This window comes from Engraulis encrasicolus, chromosome 19 (genome assembly GCF_034702125.1).
Source record: "Engraulis encrasicolus isolate BLACKSEA-1 chromosome 19, IST_EnEncr_1.0, whole genome shotgun sequence".
In the NCBI taxonomy this organism is placed as follows: Eukaryota; Metazoa; Chordata; class Actinopteri; order Clupeiformes; family Engraulidae; genus Engraulis; species Engraulis encrasicolus.
Window position 1 is genome coordinate 4,472,516 of NC_085875.1, and position 19,736 is coordinate 4,492,251.

General features: G+C 45.7%; 1 protein-coding gene across 1 annotated transcript in view; it reads left to right on the forward strand.

The window, feature by feature from the left end:
- Nucleotides 1-19,736, forward strand: part of trip11 (thyroid hormone receptor interactor 11) — a 41,370-nt gene that overhangs the window by 7,532 nt on the left and 14,102 nt on the right. The window contains exons 8-23 of the mRNA XM_063183487.1: nucleotides 1,062-1,102; nucleotides 1,214-1,312; nucleotides 2,256-2,492; nucleotides 4,008-4,556; nucleotides 5,226-5,441; nucleotides 5,727-5,903; nucleotides 7,046-7,381; nucleotides 7,812-8,048; nucleotides 8,702-8,995; nucleotides 9,686-10,090; nucleotides 11,068-11,751; nucleotides 12,645-12,857; nucleotides 13,972-14,112; nucleotides 15,338-15,531; nucleotides 17,935-18,098; nucleotides 18,777-18,880. Of these exons, the coding sequence (XP_063039557.1) occupies nucleotides 1,062-1,102; nucleotides 1,214-1,312; nucleotides 2,256-2,492; nucleotides 4,008-4,556; nucleotides 5,226-5,441; nucleotides 5,727-5,903; nucleotides 7,046-7,381; nucleotides 7,812-8,048; nucleotides 8,702-8,995; nucleotides 9,686-10,090; nucleotides 11,068-11,751; nucleotides 12,645-12,857; nucleotides 13,972-14,112; nucleotides 15,338-15,531; nucleotides 17,935-18,098; nucleotides 18,777-18,880 (4,091 nt within the window). The remainder of the gene's footprint in view (nucleotides 1-1,061; nucleotides 1,103-1,213; nucleotides 1,313-2,255; nucleotides 2,493-4,007; nucleotides 4,557-5,225; nucleotides 5,442-5,726; nucleotides 5,904-7,045; nucleotides 7,382-7,811; nucleotides 8,049-8,701; nucleotides 8,996-9,685; nucleotides 10,091-11,067; nucleotides 11,752-12,644; nucleotides 12,858-13,971; nucleotides 14,113-15,337; nucleotides 15,532-17,934; nucleotides 18,099-18,776; nucleotides 18,881-19,736) is intronic.

Genomic DNA, 19,736 nt, shown 5'->3' on the forward strand with positions numbered 1-19,736 from the left:
AACACATGGAACTCAACAACCTGTGGTTAACACTCAGGCATAGTTTACTCTATCAAGGTTAAAGCTTATGTATTTAAAATGCAAACGGAATATAGTAGGAAAACATTGGAACATTTAAGTCTTTGATTAATAGTGAAACTGGCTTTACCCTTATGCCGTGTCCAGACCAAGAGCGAACTACGCTGCCTGGTAGCGTGGGTAGCAGAAGAAGTTTCGCCTTGAATTCGCTGTATTCGCTGCAGACGCAGCATTGACATGTTTGATTCAGCTAATCACATAACGCCTCTGGCTTGACAGCCTGGGACATTCGGAGATATGAACGTTCCGATTGGTTTTCGCCGAGCAGCGTCAGAGCGAATTCGCCTGCGATTAGATTTGGTTTAATCGTCAAAATTCGCTCTGGTCGCGCAAGAAGCTTCGCTCCTGGCGAATTCGCTTTGGTAGCGCAGGTCGCGTGCACTCCATAGAGAAATAATGACTTCCGTTGCTTCATTCGCTCCGTTCGCTCCTGGTCTGTACACGGCATTACACATTTGAAGTCAGTGTATTTAAAACTGGGACATTATATAGCAATATAATGATTATAGCTGCAAATATTCCCAATTTCAGCCGTACAGGCTTTGAGGTACCTCAATAATTTTTTTCTCTCAAAGGCTTGTGCATTATTCGTAATATACTAAGTTGTTTTGTAATCTCATAGTAAGACTGTGTAGTTGCAACTATGGTTACCAGTGAACCATGCTTTATTTTATTTTCAGGAACACCAACAATGTTTGTGTTTATTTGCTTTTTGCCATGCATTAGTGGAAATGGCTAGAGTAGAGTAGTACATGTAGGCTTGCTGTTGTAAAGCTTTTTCCCTTTCCTTTTCCTTTGTGTAAATAGGAAGTGTTCCTCAGTATGAATGGTGTTATATAACAGTATGGATTCAGCATATGGATTCTCTCACATATGAGAGAAAAAAAAAAGCTTCGATCTCCTGTTTTGTGGGAAAATCACGCTCTGCCTTCAAAACAAGAGTTATTTATTTATTTGATTTGTTTGGTTTTGTTGTGTTTCAGGGGCAGAGAAAGAGATCAGCAGGTTAAAAGGTCTCCTTGAGGTTTGTATGCATTACTGATTGCTATGCTGTTTCATTCATGGCACACTCCCTGCTTTCAGGCTCGTGCTATGTCGTGAGCATGTCACTCACTTATGTTTTTTTCATTTCCAGAGTGAGCCCAAGGCTGAAGTGGAACATGCAGACATCTTAGAACTCAACACTATAATTGGAACACTGAAAGCGGAGAAGGAGGAACTGGAGAAGGAAAAGGTGGGCGTTGAATTTGTGTTGTACTGTAGGAATTCATGTTGGATGATGAGGCGTTTGTGCCACTACAAAGCTGTACTTTGTCTCAAGGCCACCGAGAAACTGGAAGACAAGAATGCTAGTCATCATGATAAATGAAAAGATGGTTGTACGTAGGGCTGCACGATTATGGAAAAAAATCATAATCACGATTATTTTGGTCAAAATCATAATCACGATTATTAATCACGATTATTGATTTTTGCAGATTTTTTTGAAAATTATAACAAGATGAAATATAACCAAGAATGAATTACATACGGGACGAGCAAAATAAAATGAATTGTAATAATTATGTAAAGGCAATAGCATGAAACTTAAGTAGACAGATTTCTGGCCAGAAACACCAGCCTGTCAGTATGTTCTGGCTTCAAGGACGCTCTGAAAAGTAGGTCACTATTGCCACGATTAAATCACGATTAAAATCATGAGTTCGATTTCACTATGTTATCACGATTTTGATTATTTTTCGATTAATTGTGCAGCCCTAGTTGTACGGACACAATGAATTAGCGACAATGCAGTGTTTATACTGCATACAGTGACCATGTTGTCTGTGACCTAATGTGTAGGTGTCTTGTTTGCTTATGCAATTATCTATAGACTGCATGTATGCATTTTTACACGTTTTTGCATGTATTCACAGTTGTATGATTGTTTAAAGAAGTTTAGTTATTGGCCAAGGTCTTGCAGTCGTTATATTTCATTCACCATTGTTATATTTCATCATCATCTTGAGTCAATATAAACAACTTTTTTCTTGTGCGTGTGCGTGTGCGTGTGTGTGTGTGTGTGTGTGTGTGTGTGTGTGTGTGTGTGTGTGTGTGTGTGTGTGTGTGTGCGCGTGTGTGTGCATGCATGTGTGTGTGTGTGCCTTTGTGCGTGTGCTTGGGTATTATATCTGTAGCATGAGCTGGCATCGCGGCTGGAGGCTACAGAGGAGAAGGCAGCGGAGGCTGTGGTGGCAGCTACAGCAGTAGATGGTGAGCCTGGAAGAGGAGTGGAGCAGCAGGGTGGGGTGGAGGAGGAGCTGAGGGCCCAGCTGCAGAAGAAGGAGCAGGCTCTGACTCAGGCCCAGCTGGATCAGGACACACTCACTGCAGAGCTGGAGGAACTGGACCGGCAGAACCAGGAGGCCACACAGGTCTGTACTGTCACTGACTGGCAAAAGTTGGCATGATCTGCTCCCCGATTACACAGCACATCAAATCTTATCTTATAGCAGCAAATCTTATAGCAGCAGAAAACCACATTTGGTGCCACTCCTGTCAGCTAAGACCAGGAAAATGAGGCAACAATTTGGACAGGCTCACCATAAACGACACTAGAAGATCAGAAAAATGTTGCCTGGTCTGATGAGTCTTGATATCTACTGCAACACTCAGGTGGAATGGTCAAAATTTGGCGTCAACAGCATGAAAACATGGGTCAACCCTGCCTAGCAACGTTTCAGGCTGGAGATATAATGGCATAAGGATATTTTCTTAGCACAATTTGGGCCAATTAGTACCAATTTATCTTTGTTGGAATGCAACAGCCTACCCGAGTATTGTTGCAGACAGTTCAGGCCATTCAAGGGGGTCTAACCCAGCACCAAAGAGGTGTTCCTAATTAAGTGGCCGGTGAGTGTAGTTTGTCTATAATCCGTCCTATGACTCCTCAAAGCGAGCCGCCATTGATATTGAAACAATGAATGCTCAGATTGGCTCAAGACATGCTCAGGGTTCTAGAGTCTAGCCCAGGGGTCCCCAAACTAAGGCCCGGGGGCCGGATGCGGCCCGCCAGGCCCCTTTGACTGGCCCTCCACCTCTCTGCATCTCACCATTTGAACTGGCCCAAAGAAGCAATCCTCACAGAGATAAAATACATATTCAAATGGTTTTTTTTTATCAACTTGGCCCACATACACCATTAATGTATAGTGAATCACCAGAAGTTTCTTGTTTTGAACAATACATTTGCTGTATCACAAGATGTTCAGACACATTTGAACAGACAAATACATGATTGGAAATTAAAAGGAATACATGTGGTATATCAAATTGAAAAACATGTGAAGTACTCACTCACTTCTTTTGCAAATCACTGAAGGATGTATTTTGTGCTAGAAATTATGAATGAAAGAAGCGAAGGACAGCACTCAATTTTTTGTTTATTCGCCTACGAATGTTTCGGGCAGAGGCCTTCTTCGTGATGGCGATTTCTGTGCTAGAAATTACGGCTATAACAGGTTTTGCCCACATGATTTGGCCCCTCAACACAGTCAGGAACGATAATGTGGCCCCCAGAGAAAAAAGTTTGGGGACCCCTGGTCTAGACTTATGTGTGGGTGTAGTTCCGCTCAGCTCCACCAGTAGGCTCCTGAGCTACACACACTCAGAGGTGTGGTGAGAGGTAGGCTATGCCAGATCGTCATCTCTAACTTTTTTTAATTTTAAAACTGCAGCATTTTGCTTCAAGGTAAATGCTGTGGTTTCCTTAACAACATTTCCATTTACAGCCTTGTCTTTATCAGTGTGTGCTGAATTTGTACTTCTTGCGCTAGCAGTTACTGAGACGTTTTTCTGTCTTTGTACTGCAAACAAACTGTGTTTACTGGAAAAGCACTCCTGACCTGGTTATTATGGGTTTTGTTTGTTTGTGTTTTTGTTCTCCACAGCATTTGATCACCCTGAAGGACCAGCTCTCCCGCCAAAGACTGGAAGCCGACGACGACCTGAGCAGCCTGCAGTCGGAGCTGGACGCCAGCCGCGACCAGAAGGGGGCGCTGCAGCAGGAGCTGGAGGCCATGAAGGAGAAGCTCAGCCAAAGTGCCTTCACCCTCAACGACCTTCACATGGGCAAGCAGCAGCTGGAGACCACGGTGAAGGAGCTGAGGGACAAGCTGAGCAAGTCGGCCGAGCAGGCCAAAGAGGTGCGCCAGGAGGCCAAGGAGCTGCGGGACACGCTGAAGGAACGCGAGGGCGAGCTGGAGAGCCTCCAGCAGCATCTGGGCGAAGCCGGGGAGAGGGAGAGCGAGTCGGAGGGCCACAGGAAGGAGCTGGAGAGGAAGCAGACGGAGCTGGAGGAAGTGAGGAAGGAGCTGTCGGAGACGAGGAGCTCGCAGGAGCAGGTGCAGTCCGAACACTACGAGATGAAGATGGAGAACCGGCGGCTGAAGGAGGACGGAGCCAAGATGCAGAGCAGAGTGGAGGAGCTCAGCAAGCAGGTAGGGGAGCCAAGATGCAGAGCAGAGTGGAGGAGCTCAGCAAGCAGGTACATGGGCGACCTCAGAACTTTATATCTTCAATATATTTAGAAATTGTTTTTTATTTTTTTTAAATAGAAATGGAAAAATTCAGTGGTTTAAAAAATAGTTTCAAGCAGCTGGTGACCTTGACATCAAACTTAAGTATTCCTAAAGGTGCTTCCACAGAAAATGTAATATCAGACATTACGGAAGCTGCTGTGTCGCTGTGCACGTGTGCTCACATACCATGTACAGCGAACACAGCCCATTGAGACCCAGGTTTGAGTCCGACCTGGTACATATCCCAACTCTGCAGGCCGTGGCTCTAAATGTAGGGCACTAGGCTGCTATGCCGGCGACCTGTGTTGAATTCCGACCCAGGTCTTTTGCTGAACCTTCCCGTCTTTCTCTCCACTCATTTCCTGTCAAATCTCTCACTGTCCTGTCATAAAATAACTAATAAAAGACCAAAAATATTTATTTCCCAACCGTACCTTCTCTCTCTCTCACACTGTTTTTCTGCCTCTCTTCACTGTCCTATCAGAATGAGGCAAAAGCCCCAAAAGCTATATAAAAATAGTTATATCACCATTATTACCAATATTACCAATAAAAGTAATATTGCCACTATTATTATTATTGCTGCAGGTGGTGGGTGATCAGGCGTCCCTGAGCAGGACGGTGCTGGAGAAGGACACCCGTATCGAGGCCCTGAAGCTGGAGAAGAGCCAGCTGGAGGGGGAGCTGTCCCAGGCCGAGAAGCGCCTGGCCGACCAGACCAAGCAGTACCAGCAGACCATCGAGGAGCTGAGCCGGGCACGCTCCATGGACGCCTCGGCCCTGCAGACCGAACACGAGAGAGCGGTGAGAAAAAAATACACTTTGTATTATGGATTTTAATTGTATTATGAGTCTCATTATGTATGCCGCTTACTATTTTCTGCACAGAACAAATGCTTATGTTAAACAATTAATTTATCAAACATGTTTACAATTATGCAATTGAATTTAATACATGGGAAAAATATGCTAAAGCCCACAACCTTATTTAACTACCAATGGTTCACCTTGTTTTCTGGGTGTGTGCGTACATGCCACAAGATTAACATCTCACCCTGTGTTATCATTTGAATCTTGAAACCCCCGCAGGTGAGGCTGAACCAGGAGAAGGACCTGGAGATCGGGCAGCTGAGGAGGGACCTGGAGCAGCTGGCCTCGGACCACAAGGACACCAACGAGATGCTCTCCATCACCGTGGCCGGCCAGAAGCAGCTCACCGAGCTCCTGCAGGAGAAGGACGCCTTCGCAGAGACGCTCAAGGCCAAGGCATGTCTTTTTCTCAATCAACCTGTTTTTGTTTGATTTTAAAGGGGTATGCCACTATTTTGGGGCTTAATACAGTTAAAATCGTTGGCTGGGGTTTATAAAGGTGGTAAAGTGTCTTATTTTTCATGTAAGCCGTTGTCTTGTTTTAAGACAAGTTAAAAGAGGGAGCATGTCGCTAAGCTAGTGAAAGTCAATGTATCCGTGTAGCATGTAGCAATGCTACATGGATGCATTGACTTTCACTAGCTTAGCGACATATTCCCTCTTTTAACTTGTCTTAAAACAAGACAACGCTTCACATGAAAAATAAGACACTTTACCACCTTTATAAACCCCAGCCAACGATTTTAACTGTATTAAGCCCCAAAATAGTGGCATACCCCTTTAATCTTACTGTTGAAGCACATTAAGATATGTGTTTCGTAAAGCTACGTACACACACATTGCTAGCTTCTCGCTTGCTCGCCTACTCGCCACTCTCTCCCGGAATTTTCGCTGAAAGTTCCCACGACTTTAACTGCCAATGAACAGGCGAGAAGTACCGAACTCTGCTTTCCAATTGGTTACTCGCTTACTCGTCTCGCTCGAAGTTAAAATATTTTCAACTCGGGATCCGCCCACATCACATCGTTTGTACAGTACTCGCCTGCTCGTCTCGCTGGAACACTTGACATTCTATTGACTTAATTCGCTGAGCGAGTAACTAGTAGCGACGTGTGTGTACGGCCCTTAAGGCTGTGTAATATATCGAATTTATATTGTGATGTCAATATTGTTGTCAAACAATATAAAATTTCATTTGCCATTTGTCTATAATGCCAAAAGGTTGGTTATGCTAAGCGCAATACATTCCCTTCAACTTGAGCCATTGCGAGCACAGAGCACACTTGCAACCCAAAACTCATGCAGAACACCACTATGCGTTTCTCTATGGCCCTCCACTCATACTGCTGAAAGGAGGGAAGAACGTGAATTGTTTAGCACAATTATTTGTCTTTAAAAGAAATATCGTCTAAAAATAAAAATTGATATCAATATTGACTGAAATAATCGTGATATTGATTTTTCTCATAATCAAGCAGCCCTAGTGTTTCTTATAATTGTGCTATAAAACTAAAGTTATTATTGTTTTTTATCATAAGACGGCCGAGGCCCAGAAGCAGACAGAGGACATGGAGGCCGCGGTGGCCAACACCAATCTGGAGTCCGAGACGTTGAAGCGCTCCATGGAGGACAAGGACAAGCAGCTGGGGACCATGAAGGAGGAGAACAGCCACCTGAAGGAGGAGATCGACCGGCTTCGGGACCAGCAGAGCCGGCCACAGCCCATGTCAGAGCCGCGCACGCTGGACATCATCACGGAGCTGGAGACCGAGGTCACGCAGCTGAAGGCGGCCCGCGACCGACTGGAGGAGGAGACCAGGGCTCTCCGGGCCACCGCCGACGAGCAGCGGCAGCAGTCCCAGCATGCCTTGCAGGTCAGTTTAAAGCACTCTTTCTCAACCGGGGACTGGATATAGCCAAGAGGGGGTGGTGCTTAGTTGCCATTTGGGGGGCATTAGTCCATTTAGTTTGTAACACTAAGGAGGTAGTTGGAAGGCTTATGATGATGTCAAGGGGGCGTTGGGAGGCATATGATGAGATCCAGGGCACGTTCATTCGAAAAGGTTGAGAACCACTGATTTAGAGAGTAAGCCTCTTTTCTTTTTTTTAAATGGACCGTTTACAAAATAAAAATTATATTCACTTTAGACAATTAGGAATCCAGGTTCTTTCATTAGATGGTTAACCACTACTTGGTTTGCTACGGAGCCAGGAATACCCCCTATGTGTTTAGTAGGGAGAGATGTCTATATCAGGTTGTATACCAAGTTGTACCACTATTACATGCTATTCTACTCCTTGCAGGTCCAGCAGAGCGAGCAGGAGCAGGCGCGCTCGCGGCATGAGCAGAGCACGCTGAACTACGAGCGGCTCATCGCGGCCAAGGACGAGGAGATCGCCCGTCTGCAGGAGGCCGCGCAGACAGAGTCCCAGACGCCGCCGAGTACGGAGATCCTACAGCAGCAGGAGGAGGAGGACGACGACAAGAACCAGTCACTAGGGCGTCAAGAGAACGGCAACGAGAAGCACGACCTCTCCAAGGTCAGAGTGTTTCCTACAGCACTTAGTAGCTAACCTTTTCATTCAGAGCCTGTATTAGCTTGTTACCAAAGTAGGGTACGGGACCCCGTTAGCAACTTAGTAAGTTGCAATGCAATTTCCACTGGAAAGCTACTAAGTTGCTAATGTATTTAACAACAATGTTGTCAGGAAATGGACCCCGGGTTTTAAAGTTAATTTAAAACTCAGTAATAATGTTATATCAATATTGTTATGATATGGGGGTAGAGCTTCCTCAGTGAACAATGAGTGCAATTACCAGCGATCTCATCAGCACCAAAGCCAAAGGGCTACAAAAGCAAACACTTGCCACCATTTTGAAATGTGAATGTACCAGTAATTTCTTCTTAACAGTGTTATTATTATATTACACTTAGGGGACGCTTTTTCTCCAAAGCGACAGTTATTTACAGGTATTGGTTACAGTCCCTGGAGCAGTATGGGGGTTAGGTGTCTTGCTCAATACCACCTGAGCCATGGGGTGCGATAGGGAGTGGAAGGGTAGGATTCGAACTAGTAATCCTCTGATCTAAAGTCCATGTTAGGCCACGGCTTACCCCCATTTCTTCAGTTGATTCCCAAACATTTGATAATTTTTCTGTGTGTGTGTGTATGTTCTTCGTGGTCAACTGAAGGTGGAGATTGAGAAGCTGGTGAGCGGCATCAAGGAGAAGGAGAACGAGATCATCCAGCTGAACGAGAGGAACCTCTCCCTCACCAAGCAGCTGGACCAGCTGGTGGTGTCCCGCGACGAGGTGGGCAAGCTCTCCCAGATGGTCCGCCAGAAGGACCTAGAGATCCAGGCTCTCCATGCCCGCGTCACCATGGGAGGAGGAGGAGGAGCTGGTGGTGTCGGAGCAGGGGGCCACAGCCAAGACGTGCTGTTCCTCCAGCAGCAGCTGCAGGCCTATGCTGTGGAGAGGGAACAGGTGTGCTTTTTGTCATTATCATGGCATCATGGGTCAATATGTAGAAAACAAAGTCAAAAAATTATCTTTAGCTCAAATATTTCTTGTGCAGAAATAGTGAAATGTAGATGATGAAATGTATCTGAGAAAGGAAAAATATGTTTTAGAATACAGCAACTTGAGCCCGATTCGGACGGGACTTGTATTACCTATGGACCCCCGGTAATTCGGAATAACTACGGAGAATGTTTGAGTTTTAAGTCCTGTGCGAATGTGCCATGTCCGCGATTTGAGAGGTAATAATTCCGCCGTGAATTACCTACTGTAATTCGGCGAAACACAGGCGTCCTGGGGTAATTTCACATAGGTGAGGTCACATAGGTGCCGTCTGCACCCCCTTGTAATGTCAATGAATTGAGAAAATAACAGACGTTTATTTATCTCGTCCGAATGTGCCACTAAAAACCACAGAGGTCCGGGGGTAATTGCGAATTATCAGGGGTCCATAGGTAATATTTATCCCGTCCAAATCGGGCTTAACGCTCATATCCAAACTTCAACAATTCAGAAAGAGGAACATCTCAATCTTGTGTTATTTGAAACTTGGATCCTAAGTGCTCTCTGTGCTAAATGAGAAAAATGTACGTATTTTACAATACCTTTTTTTGAGGTTTAAAAAGCAGTATTTGTCATGTGTTTGCCCCCATACAGGTGCTGTCGGTGCTGAACGAGAAGACGCGCGAGAACAGCCAGCTGCGCTCCGACTACCACCACCTGATGGACGTGGTGGCGGGCCGCGAGCAGGCCCTCCTCAAGCTCCAGCAGGAGAACCAGCGGCTCTCCTGCCAGGCCGACCCCTCCGGCAGCCAGGAGATGTTCCGCGAGACCATCCAGAACCTCTCCCGCATCATCCGCGAGAAGGACATTGAGATCGACGCGCTGACCCAGAAGTGCCAGACGCTGGTGACCGTGTTGCAGGCCTCGGCGGCGGCGGACGCAGGCGGAGGGGGAGGGGGCGGAGGATCGGGAGTTAGTAGCAACCAGTTTGAGGAGCTGCTGCAGGAGAGAGACACGCTGAAGCAGCAGGTCAAGAAGATGGAGGAGTGGAAGCAGCAGGTAGGCTTCAAACGAGCCCTAAAACACGGTTACACTTTACTTTACGGATCGCTAATAAGGTGGTAATTTCGTATTAATTTCATAGTTATTTCATAGTTATTTCAGGGTAATAACTGTTTGTTTTTAGTAACAACAGCAAAATAACCATACAGTTTCCAGTGTGTGTGTGTGTGTGTGTGTGTGTGTGTGTCAACAAAGTGTCACAGTGCTGCGAGTCATCAGGGTGTCACCACAATGCTCTGGAAACTTTATGGTTATTTTGCTGTTGTTACTAAAAACAAACAGTTATTACCCTGAAATAACTATGAAATTAACATGAAATTACCACCTTATTATCGATCCGTAAAGTAAAGTGTTACCTAAAACACAATGGGCGAATTCCGCTATCCAAACTCCTGTCCTCCCTGATGGCCTCGGGATGACGTTGCAAGACGTCATTGGCGATAGAAGTTTAATTTGCAATTAAACCTCATTTGCAATTATGGGGATGTTGAATGGGGATATGTCTCCCAAAAGTTGCTGTGCCCAGGCTGACAGAGGAGAAACTTTAAGGTTAAGTCGAGGACGGGAGTGTGGATAATGGAATGTCACTTCTGTCACTTCACTTTGGCTGCTTGTCCCCACATCACCCCCACCTTCACATGCATACAGTATATACACACTTCATCTACTCTTAATGTTAAGCCACCTTGGATGTTTTGAAAGGCACTGTATAAAGCAATTGTTATTAATAATTTATTATTATTATTATTGTTATTATTGTTATTATTGTTATTATTGTTATTATTATTATTACCCGGCCGACCAGATGCAGTTGGGGCAAGAGTGCTATGACCCTGGCTGACTGGCTGGCTGTCTCTTTCGTCACCTGCTGTGCTTTTGTAGTCTGCAGGGGGCGCCAAACACACATCACACCACATGGCAATTCAGTTGGCCAGGTTGCCATCTTGGTCATCTCTTGTTCTTGTGGTTGCTAGGTGATCACCACGGTGCGGAACATGCAGCACGAGTCGGCGGCGCTGCACGAGGAGCTGCTGACGCTGCAGGGCCAGGTGAGCACGGACAGTGCCAGCAGCACGCGCCTCTCCAGCGACTACGCCCGCCTCATCCACAGCTACGAGCAGAAGGAGAAGCGCCTGGACTCCCTGGGCCACCAGCTGGTGCAGGTGCAGCAGAGCATCAGCCAGCTCAGCAGCACCAAGGACGTGTTGCTAGGGAAGTTGGACAGTGTAGCGCAGAGCCCTGAAGGTGTGATCACGTCCTCATCAACAACAACAACAACAATGGCTTCCCCTCCTCCAGCAGTTGTAGTGGAGTCGACTCAACGAAGCGCTTCAGCAGTAGCGGTGACGGATGAAACGGTGAGGCAGGAACTGGAGTCGTTACGGCAGCAGTTGGCGGAGCGCGACCTGGCCGTGCGTACGCTACAAGAGAACAACGGGCGTCTGTCGAACGCGGCGGCGGCATCTGAGGGCGAGCAGCGGGGCAGGGCGGAGGAGACGCGGCTGTTGCGCGAGCGTCTGGACGCAGTGCAGCGATCGCTCCGGGAGAAGGACCTGCTCATCCAGTCCAAAGGGGAGCAGCTGAGCCAGGCGGTGGACACGCTCCGGAACCGGGAGAGCGACAACGAGCTGCTGCGACAGGCCGTCACCAACCTGAAGGTATTTATGATTGGAATCAGAGCCGTCTAATAAGAGTTGCGCAAACCGGGGACCAGGAAGTCGGTTGGTGATGTGATTCGCGTAGATTAAAATGTTTCTTAACAGTCAACTTCTGTTCGTTGGAAACTAACACAGAACCATCACATACCAAACAAAGATTAAGTACAAACAAATTACATTACCTTTACCACATTTTCTGTGTTCTACGGCCACCTCCTAGAACTAAGTAACTACTTCTAATAGAACTAAAGTCAATGGGGATTTCCATGTTAACGCTCCGTGAGGCTCCATGAGAGCCGCCATTGCTGTGGAAAGATTGGTCCATTAAGGTCTATGGGAGTGGCGTAACTCTGTTATTAGATGGCTCTGATTGGAATCATGTGACCTCACATTTTGGATTCTTAATGAAGAATTTGTGATTTTTTTTTGTGTTTTATTTTTAAGACCTGCACTTTATTTCTATTGAAGGTCTCTTGCACATTGAGCATGTTGTAAGATTTGATGTAAGAAATGTGCTGTACAAAATATAAAAAAGCAGGTCCTTCTCAAATAATTAGCATATTGTGTTAAAGTTCATTTTTTCCCCCATAATATAAAAAATAAACTTTCATATGTTTTAGATTCATTGCACACCAACTAAAATATTTTAGGTCTTGAAAACCCCAAATTCCTATCTCAAAAAATTAGCATATCGTGAAAAGGTTGTCTAAACAAGCTATCAACCTAATCATCTGAATCAACGAATGAACTCTAAACACTGGTAAAAGTTTCCTGAGGCTTTAAAAAGTCCCAGCCTGGTGCAGCATAAGCTGACAGACACCTTCATTTCCTGATGTATTACTAAAGTTTCTCTACTCTGCTCTACTCTAAACTGCCTTGCGTTTTCCTTGAAGGAGCGGGCGCTCATCCTGGAGATGGACGCCCGCAAGCTGCGGGAGGAGAATGATCAGGTGGCGTCTCGCTCCCGGGAGAAGGAGTCTGAGTTCCGGGCGCTGCAGGAGACCAACATGCAGGTGTCACTGCTGCTGAGGGAGAGGGAGTTCCAGTGCAACGCGGCCACCGAGAAGGCCACCGCCATGGAGAAGATGCTCAAGGACCGAGAACAGGTGAGCTCTGCTCTTCAAACAAACCTACGGCATCATCATGTGCAAACCCCTCCAGAAAGAAAACTGGTTTCCAGTCGACGTAGCATCAACTGTGCACAGAATTGCTGTAAAGTAGTACAGTAGAATAAAGTGAAGTCCGTATAGAATTCCTGGTTTTGTTTCCCAAACAGTCATACATAGATTGGAATTGGAAGTGGAGATGGACAAACCTGCTTGATAAAGTAATCCTGCATCTCTGCGTTTCTGTTGTTTTTGTAACACGTCAAAGTGTACGCAACGCTTATTCAGGAATGCTTATCAGCTAGTTCAGGGGATTGAGTTATGTGGTAGAGCTGCTTTCTTAACCAGGGAAGTGTATTGCTGCGTCTCAAGTTTATTCATAGGTTCTGTGGGTTAAGAATCAGGAAGTTGGACTGAGTTTCCTCAAACTGCCTCGTGCAGGAAAGGGTGAACATCAGTCTTCAGTGGGAGTTATTCAATAGTTTCGTGTTGCTGCTTAATTATGAATCCCACATTCCCAGACAATGTAGGAATGCCTTAAGGAAAACAGGTGCGGCCACACGTCAATGTTTAGGTGTTGGGGAGGGAAGTGTTTGGAGTCGTTGTGGTTATGTGGGTTTTCTTTGAAGAGGCTTGCTATTGCTCCAAATTCATTTTTGTTCTCTCATTGATGCTGTCCCACTGGTCAAATCAGGTGAACTGAAAAGACTTGGTGCTTCATTTCATGTGATTTTCTCTTTGCAATTCATCAGGAAATCTCTGATCCTTTGGCCTGAAAATTAACAATTGACAACATAGAACATGATCTCCCTGTGATGCCATGATGTGGCCTTAACATACATTGAGCTCGATATATTTTCCTGCTGTTTGGCCTTTGGCAGTCTCTGTAGAAATGCAGGAAACGATTACAGCTGTATATGCTCCGCTGATGTGAATCCTCAGTATGAAGCCTCATTTCGTTTCCGTGTACTTGTAGATGTACTCTGTGGTCTACCTTTTGTGTGATATTCTCTCTCTCTCTCTCTCTCTCTCTCTCTCTCTCTCTCTCTCTCTCTCTCTCTCTCTCTCTCTCTCTCTCTCTCTCTCTCTCTCTCTCTCTCTCGCTCTCTCGCAGGGTAAGTCGGGTGAGCTGAACCAGTTGCTGAACGAGGTGAGGTCGATGCAGGAGAAGGCCATCCTGTTCCAGCAGGAGAGGGACCAGGTGATGCTGGCCCTCAAGCAGAAGCAGATGGAGACCACGGCCGTCCACAGCGAGGTAGGAAACAGGACTATGTGTGGAGGATAGGGGCACTTGCACTACACCTTCATCCATAGCCGAGATGCCTTTGAGCAAGGCATCTAACTACACACCTTCATAAAAGTGTCAGCTAACTGTAATGTAATGTATGTATGAAATAGCGGCCGACGAGGTGTCCCGATATCAAGGGAAATAATGGACGAGGCGGAGCGTTCTAACAGTCCGACGGCGCACCACTTCCTAATCTAGTGAGACGCGCCTCTATCGGAGGCATGTAACTGATGACTTTACAACTAAATGCGATAGAATTAGTAACTTCACTAGACAACCAGATGCGATAGAATTAACGACGCGGTCTTGACTAGACAACCAGATGCGATAGAATTAGTAACGGGGTCTTCACTAGACAACCAGATGCGATAGAATTAACGACGCGGTCTTGACTAGACAACCAGATGCGATAGAATTAGTAACGGGGTCTTCACTAGACAACCAGATGCGATAGAATTAACGACGCGGTCTTGACTAGACAACCAGATGCGATAGAATTAGTAACGGTACTTCGCCAGAAAGTTAGACAAGAAGCATCTTAGACGCCCGCACGTCCTGCATGACATCATAGGTGTCCTGCTACCGGGGAATAAAGGACACCTGCTCAGCCAATCAGAAGAAGTTACGTCTGCTCACCGGGTGATAATGTAATAATATAGTGTGGGTGGAGTGGGGTGTGTCATGACCTGATGCATGAGGCTCACCAGATGGCTATTAGCATTTCCAACGCAAATTGGTATTGGAATTATACGCGTCTTGTTTCAGCAATGTGCTGTTCTGCAAAATATTGATCTGTTTCGTCTGATCTAACCTAAAGTTCTTCCATAGCAAAGTATGAATTAAAAGGTTCATATCAGATGGTGTTATGTCACAGATTTTCAAATCATAGCAATTGTGATTGACAGGGCTTCACGTAAATGCAGCATAGTGCAATGAATGCGTACTATGCAGTGCAAGTAAGGGATATTTGGCAAAAGGGTCCCTGATGAGAAGTATAATGTAATGCAGTGTACTTCCATTCAGTGCAGTACAGTGCAATGCAATTTAATGTGACGTAATACCACAGGTGCAAATTCAATGCAGTGCAGTGCAGTACAGTTCAGTTCAGTGCAGTGGAATGCCTTTGTATGTAATGTTATGTAACGTCATGTGCTGCAATGCAATGTATTGCCCCACCCTGACCCCACCCCAGATGCAGCACCTGCGTGACAAGGAGGCGCGTCAGCAGCAGGAGCTGGAGCGTCTGCGTAACCACCTGCTGGAGATGGAGGAGTCGTACACGCGCGAGGTGGTGGCCGCCGAGGACCGCGAGGCAGAGCTGCGACGCCGGGTGGCCCTGCTGGACGAGCGGCTGGCCACCTCCTCCAACGCCGCGGAGAACGTCAGGTCAGTCAGTTACGCCATGACGACGGTCAGATATGCAATTTACACTAAATAAATACACACACACACACACACACACACACACACACACACACACCATTTTACATTACACTTTGCTCCAGGGATTTTAACCAATGTCCTGTACTTAGGATAACTGTAAGTCGGTTTGAATAAAAGTGTCAGCAGAGTGGGGGTAATATTGACCAATCAGAGCGCTGGTGTAATAGCTAGGGGTCTTCATTTGTTGTCGCTCCGCTCGAGTCGAGGTATCAGCTGCAGATAGAAAGTTTGCTTCGAAGACACACAAGCAGAGAGACTACTCCTATAATCTCTGACACAAGTGTCCTCCTCCTGTCATCATATATTATCCATCTTGGTGCTGTCGCTGTAGTTTTACAAGTGAGCACCGTCAAATTCACCGTTTCAAAGGTAAATGGGCTTTGAGAAAGGTAGCCTCTATGGGAATAGTGAATTGCGTCCAGTTGCTAAATCCGTAAACTTATGAAAATAATTAAGCTCGAGGTCTGTCGTCCTGAACATAATGGTTCACCCAATGTTTCGCCGTATTTGACGGCAATATGTTGGTACTTTTTTTGATATTGGACCGAAACGAGATTACTTCCGAATGAGAAAATGTGGTCGACTGCTGACTATTACTGCGCTATAAATTAGCAGATAAGCAGCGAACTAAATTCGGTTTCCCTTTGCATCGGACCATTTTAACTGGGGAAAATAAAGCGATAGTTCTAACGGTTGTGCTCGGAGTACATCCGTAATCTACCATGACACCGTATAAAGACATAGGTACTGGAGCCGTTGCCCATTCTGTGAACAGGTGTAACAGGTCTTGTGCGTCATACCAAAATATGCATGACTCCATGACTAGAACTATCCGTAATCACGTATGGTAATCCATTAATAAAATATATTATCCTGTCATCATGTATGTGCAGAACACTGAACAATAGCCAACTCATGACGGCAAATGAGGGTAGATAGGCCAATATGTAGAGAAGTGAAAAAAGAAGCGTGCATGCACCTCAAAAGTTACTGTGGAAGTTCCAAGCAGTGGCCATTAGCCCTCGTCCATCAGTAGAGCCACATGACGTGTAGGCTACTGAATGGATGCAAGTGTGATTTTGATGTTAGCCCCCAAGGTAATAATATTAACCTGATATTATCCTAGCCTAGATAACACCTGTCTTTATCTTTTTCTCTACAATCTGCTGATACTGCTTCACAGTAGGTGACAACATCACCATTTATTAATATTGGGGGAAATGATGTAAGAATCATTGCAATTCAACTTTTTGTTCATAAAAATCACTGAAATGCCTCTGTATTATATAATCAAATTATACATTTCCCTACATGTACCTTCTACAGCCAAGAAATAATAAGCAAATGCTTCAATTTCATACTCGATTCCAGCTCCTTAACACCCCCCCAAGTGACCAAATGCTCTGTTTGGCTGGTACATAGGATAACTTACTAGTCAGACTGATGGTGTGTTTGACTTGTAAGATTAACAGCCATATTGGCTGGTGATCAATAAAGTTAATTTAGAGGCCTGAATTCCAGCACACTATATCATAGCATTTTATTGGTGTCATGGTGTGAAACAAAAAAAACATCTTCCATGAAAGTTTAATAATGTATGGTAGTTCAAAGTACTGTGAAGAGCAAGATAATAATAATAATAATAATAATAATACACGGGATGTTAGGCTAAAATGCATTAAAATGCAGGAAATTGGATCTAAGGAAAGCTAATTTTTCCTGGGGGAGGACCCCTACTCCCCTTGCCTGAATCAAGTGTCCCATATTTTCCCCCTTGACATTTGGCAACCCAAGGTGTGCAAAACAAAGTAGCCTCTCAGATGGGCCCGCCGGCGGCCCATGGTATCGCGCTGCGTTGACCACATTTTCTCACTTGTAGGTATTTGTTGCGCTGTGAATTGCCGCGCCGCGATAAATTGCTACTCAAAAAAAAAATTCAAGGTTGGCAGGTATGGAAATGGTAGGCGAGATCATGACAGCAGTGTACTCTCTTACAGAGACTGGTGGGGAAGGTGATGAATTAGCCTGGCCCTGACCGACCATACACTACAGTTAATTTACATTTCCCTTCACGTTACGTCTGGGCTGGGCCTTCGGGATGGAGATTATTTTTTTTGCCCGACAACCAGCTAATTAGCAAATGGTGGAGGGACGAGAGAGAGGGGTAAGCACATTTCAAAGTCCAACAGCGTTCATCCCTCTTCCAACAGTAATCATTTCTCAATTTGGCCCTTTCAGACCCACTGTTGGACATTAGCACGAGGGCGTGGTATAAGTCCAGGCTAATGCTGAAATTGATTGATGTCTATCATGCTAATCAATAGTGTTGCCTATTTGTCTTTACAGTCAGCAGGCTACTCTGCAGGTGGAGTCTCTGCAGGAGCAGCTGAACGGGGTGATTAAGCAGAGAGACGAGGCCCTGCTTCAGCTGCGCACCGCCCAGGAGCAGGTCAACCAGTACGCCATGTCCCTCGCCAACCTGCAGATGGTGCTAGAGCAGTTCCAGCAAGGTAACGCATAGCATGGCACTTCTGTGACATGGTGCTCTGTAAAAAAAAACTTTTCAGGAAGTTCAGAGACTATAGCGTGCTCTTTACCTAGAAATAGGTAAATTGGCTTGTCTGATAGTGATCGTCTGGTGTTGGTGGTCTGGGTAGGCTCAGGCTGTTGTCACTAGAGATAATGAAAGGCTCAGGCTGTGACGTGCTTTTATGATACAATATGCACAGTAAGCTCCCGTCCTCCCTTATGCTTGTGTCCTCGTGATGACATCATTGACGATAGACTTTTCTTGCAAAGCCACAATTCCACAAGTTAGTTTTCGCATTTGCAATCGGGATGTTGAATGCGGAAATGTCCCCCGAAGTTGTGCCTAGGCTGACAGCGGGGAAATTGTTTTCTCCATGGAGGTGATGCGCCAGCAAAGCACAAGGCCACAAGCACCAAGTCGAGGAGTTTGGATAATGGAATAGACTTGTTGATAAACTGTTGTTCATGAAGCACATATACATAACTGCCATATGTGTGCTGTAGGCTATTAGTAGTATTTTCTCAGGCTACTATTGCTGTTAACCTATTAGCTGTTAGTACTGTGAGGTGTAAAGCGTCATAATCATTTCATAAACAAACACTCATTGTATACTACAAATACCCTGTGGAGTAATAACCTCAAACTCTTGGCTCTGCAGAGGAGAAGGCCATGTACTCAGCAGAGCTGGACAAGCACAAGAAGGAGAAGGACGAGTGGAGGAGGAAAGCAGAGCGCCTAGCAGACGAGGCCGCAGCTCTGAAGGTGAGTTACTAACATCCCGGATGCCGCAGGTCTCCAGGTTGGATATTACTGTAACTCAGGTGTCACCAACGTTGTGCCCGCGGGCGCCAGGTAGCCCTCCAGGAGCTTCCGAGGTGCCCTCCAAGGATGTTAATAAATAGTGACGACTACCAGATTTTAGTCACAGTTAGTGTTTTTCCTCATTTAAATATAAGATTATTTCTTTATAACCTATAGTGTGATTTGGGAATGATGTCAAGATATCAGTGGAGGATTTTGAACAAAAGTAGCCCTTGGGTAGCCCTTGGTAGCACTCGGGTAGCCCTTGGTAGCCCTCAGACCCAGAAAGGTTGGGGACCCCTGCTGTAACTGGTAGGTGATTTGCACTGTGCTAGAGCTCAGGTGACGAGTTATGTAGATGAGTCCAGCGGCGTAGAACGTGTGATGTTTACACTAACTACCTCAGGTCTTTGGGTCGGCTGACATGTTAACTGATGGGTTATACTGTAAGCAAAAGAAGTGTATGTGATGCGCACACATCCAGAAAAACAGGTGCTGGATCAAAACAAACGTGCGTAAAGGAAGAAAGGAAATCCGCACACTGTTACTGCTCACCGATTTATTAGAACACAACGTTTCGACCTCAGGCGATCTTCGTGAGGTGACGAAGACCGCCTGAGATCGAAACGTTGTGTTCTAATAAATCGGTGAGCAGTAACAGTGTGCGGATTTCCTTTCTCCCTTATACTGTAAGCAACCTTTTGAGTTGTTCACACTTGAAGTGACACAAGTGCTTTAGTCAGAGCAAACATTAAACTTATTCACAGATGGTATGCGCACAGTCATAGCAAGACGGCTTAAGAGGATACACATTAGC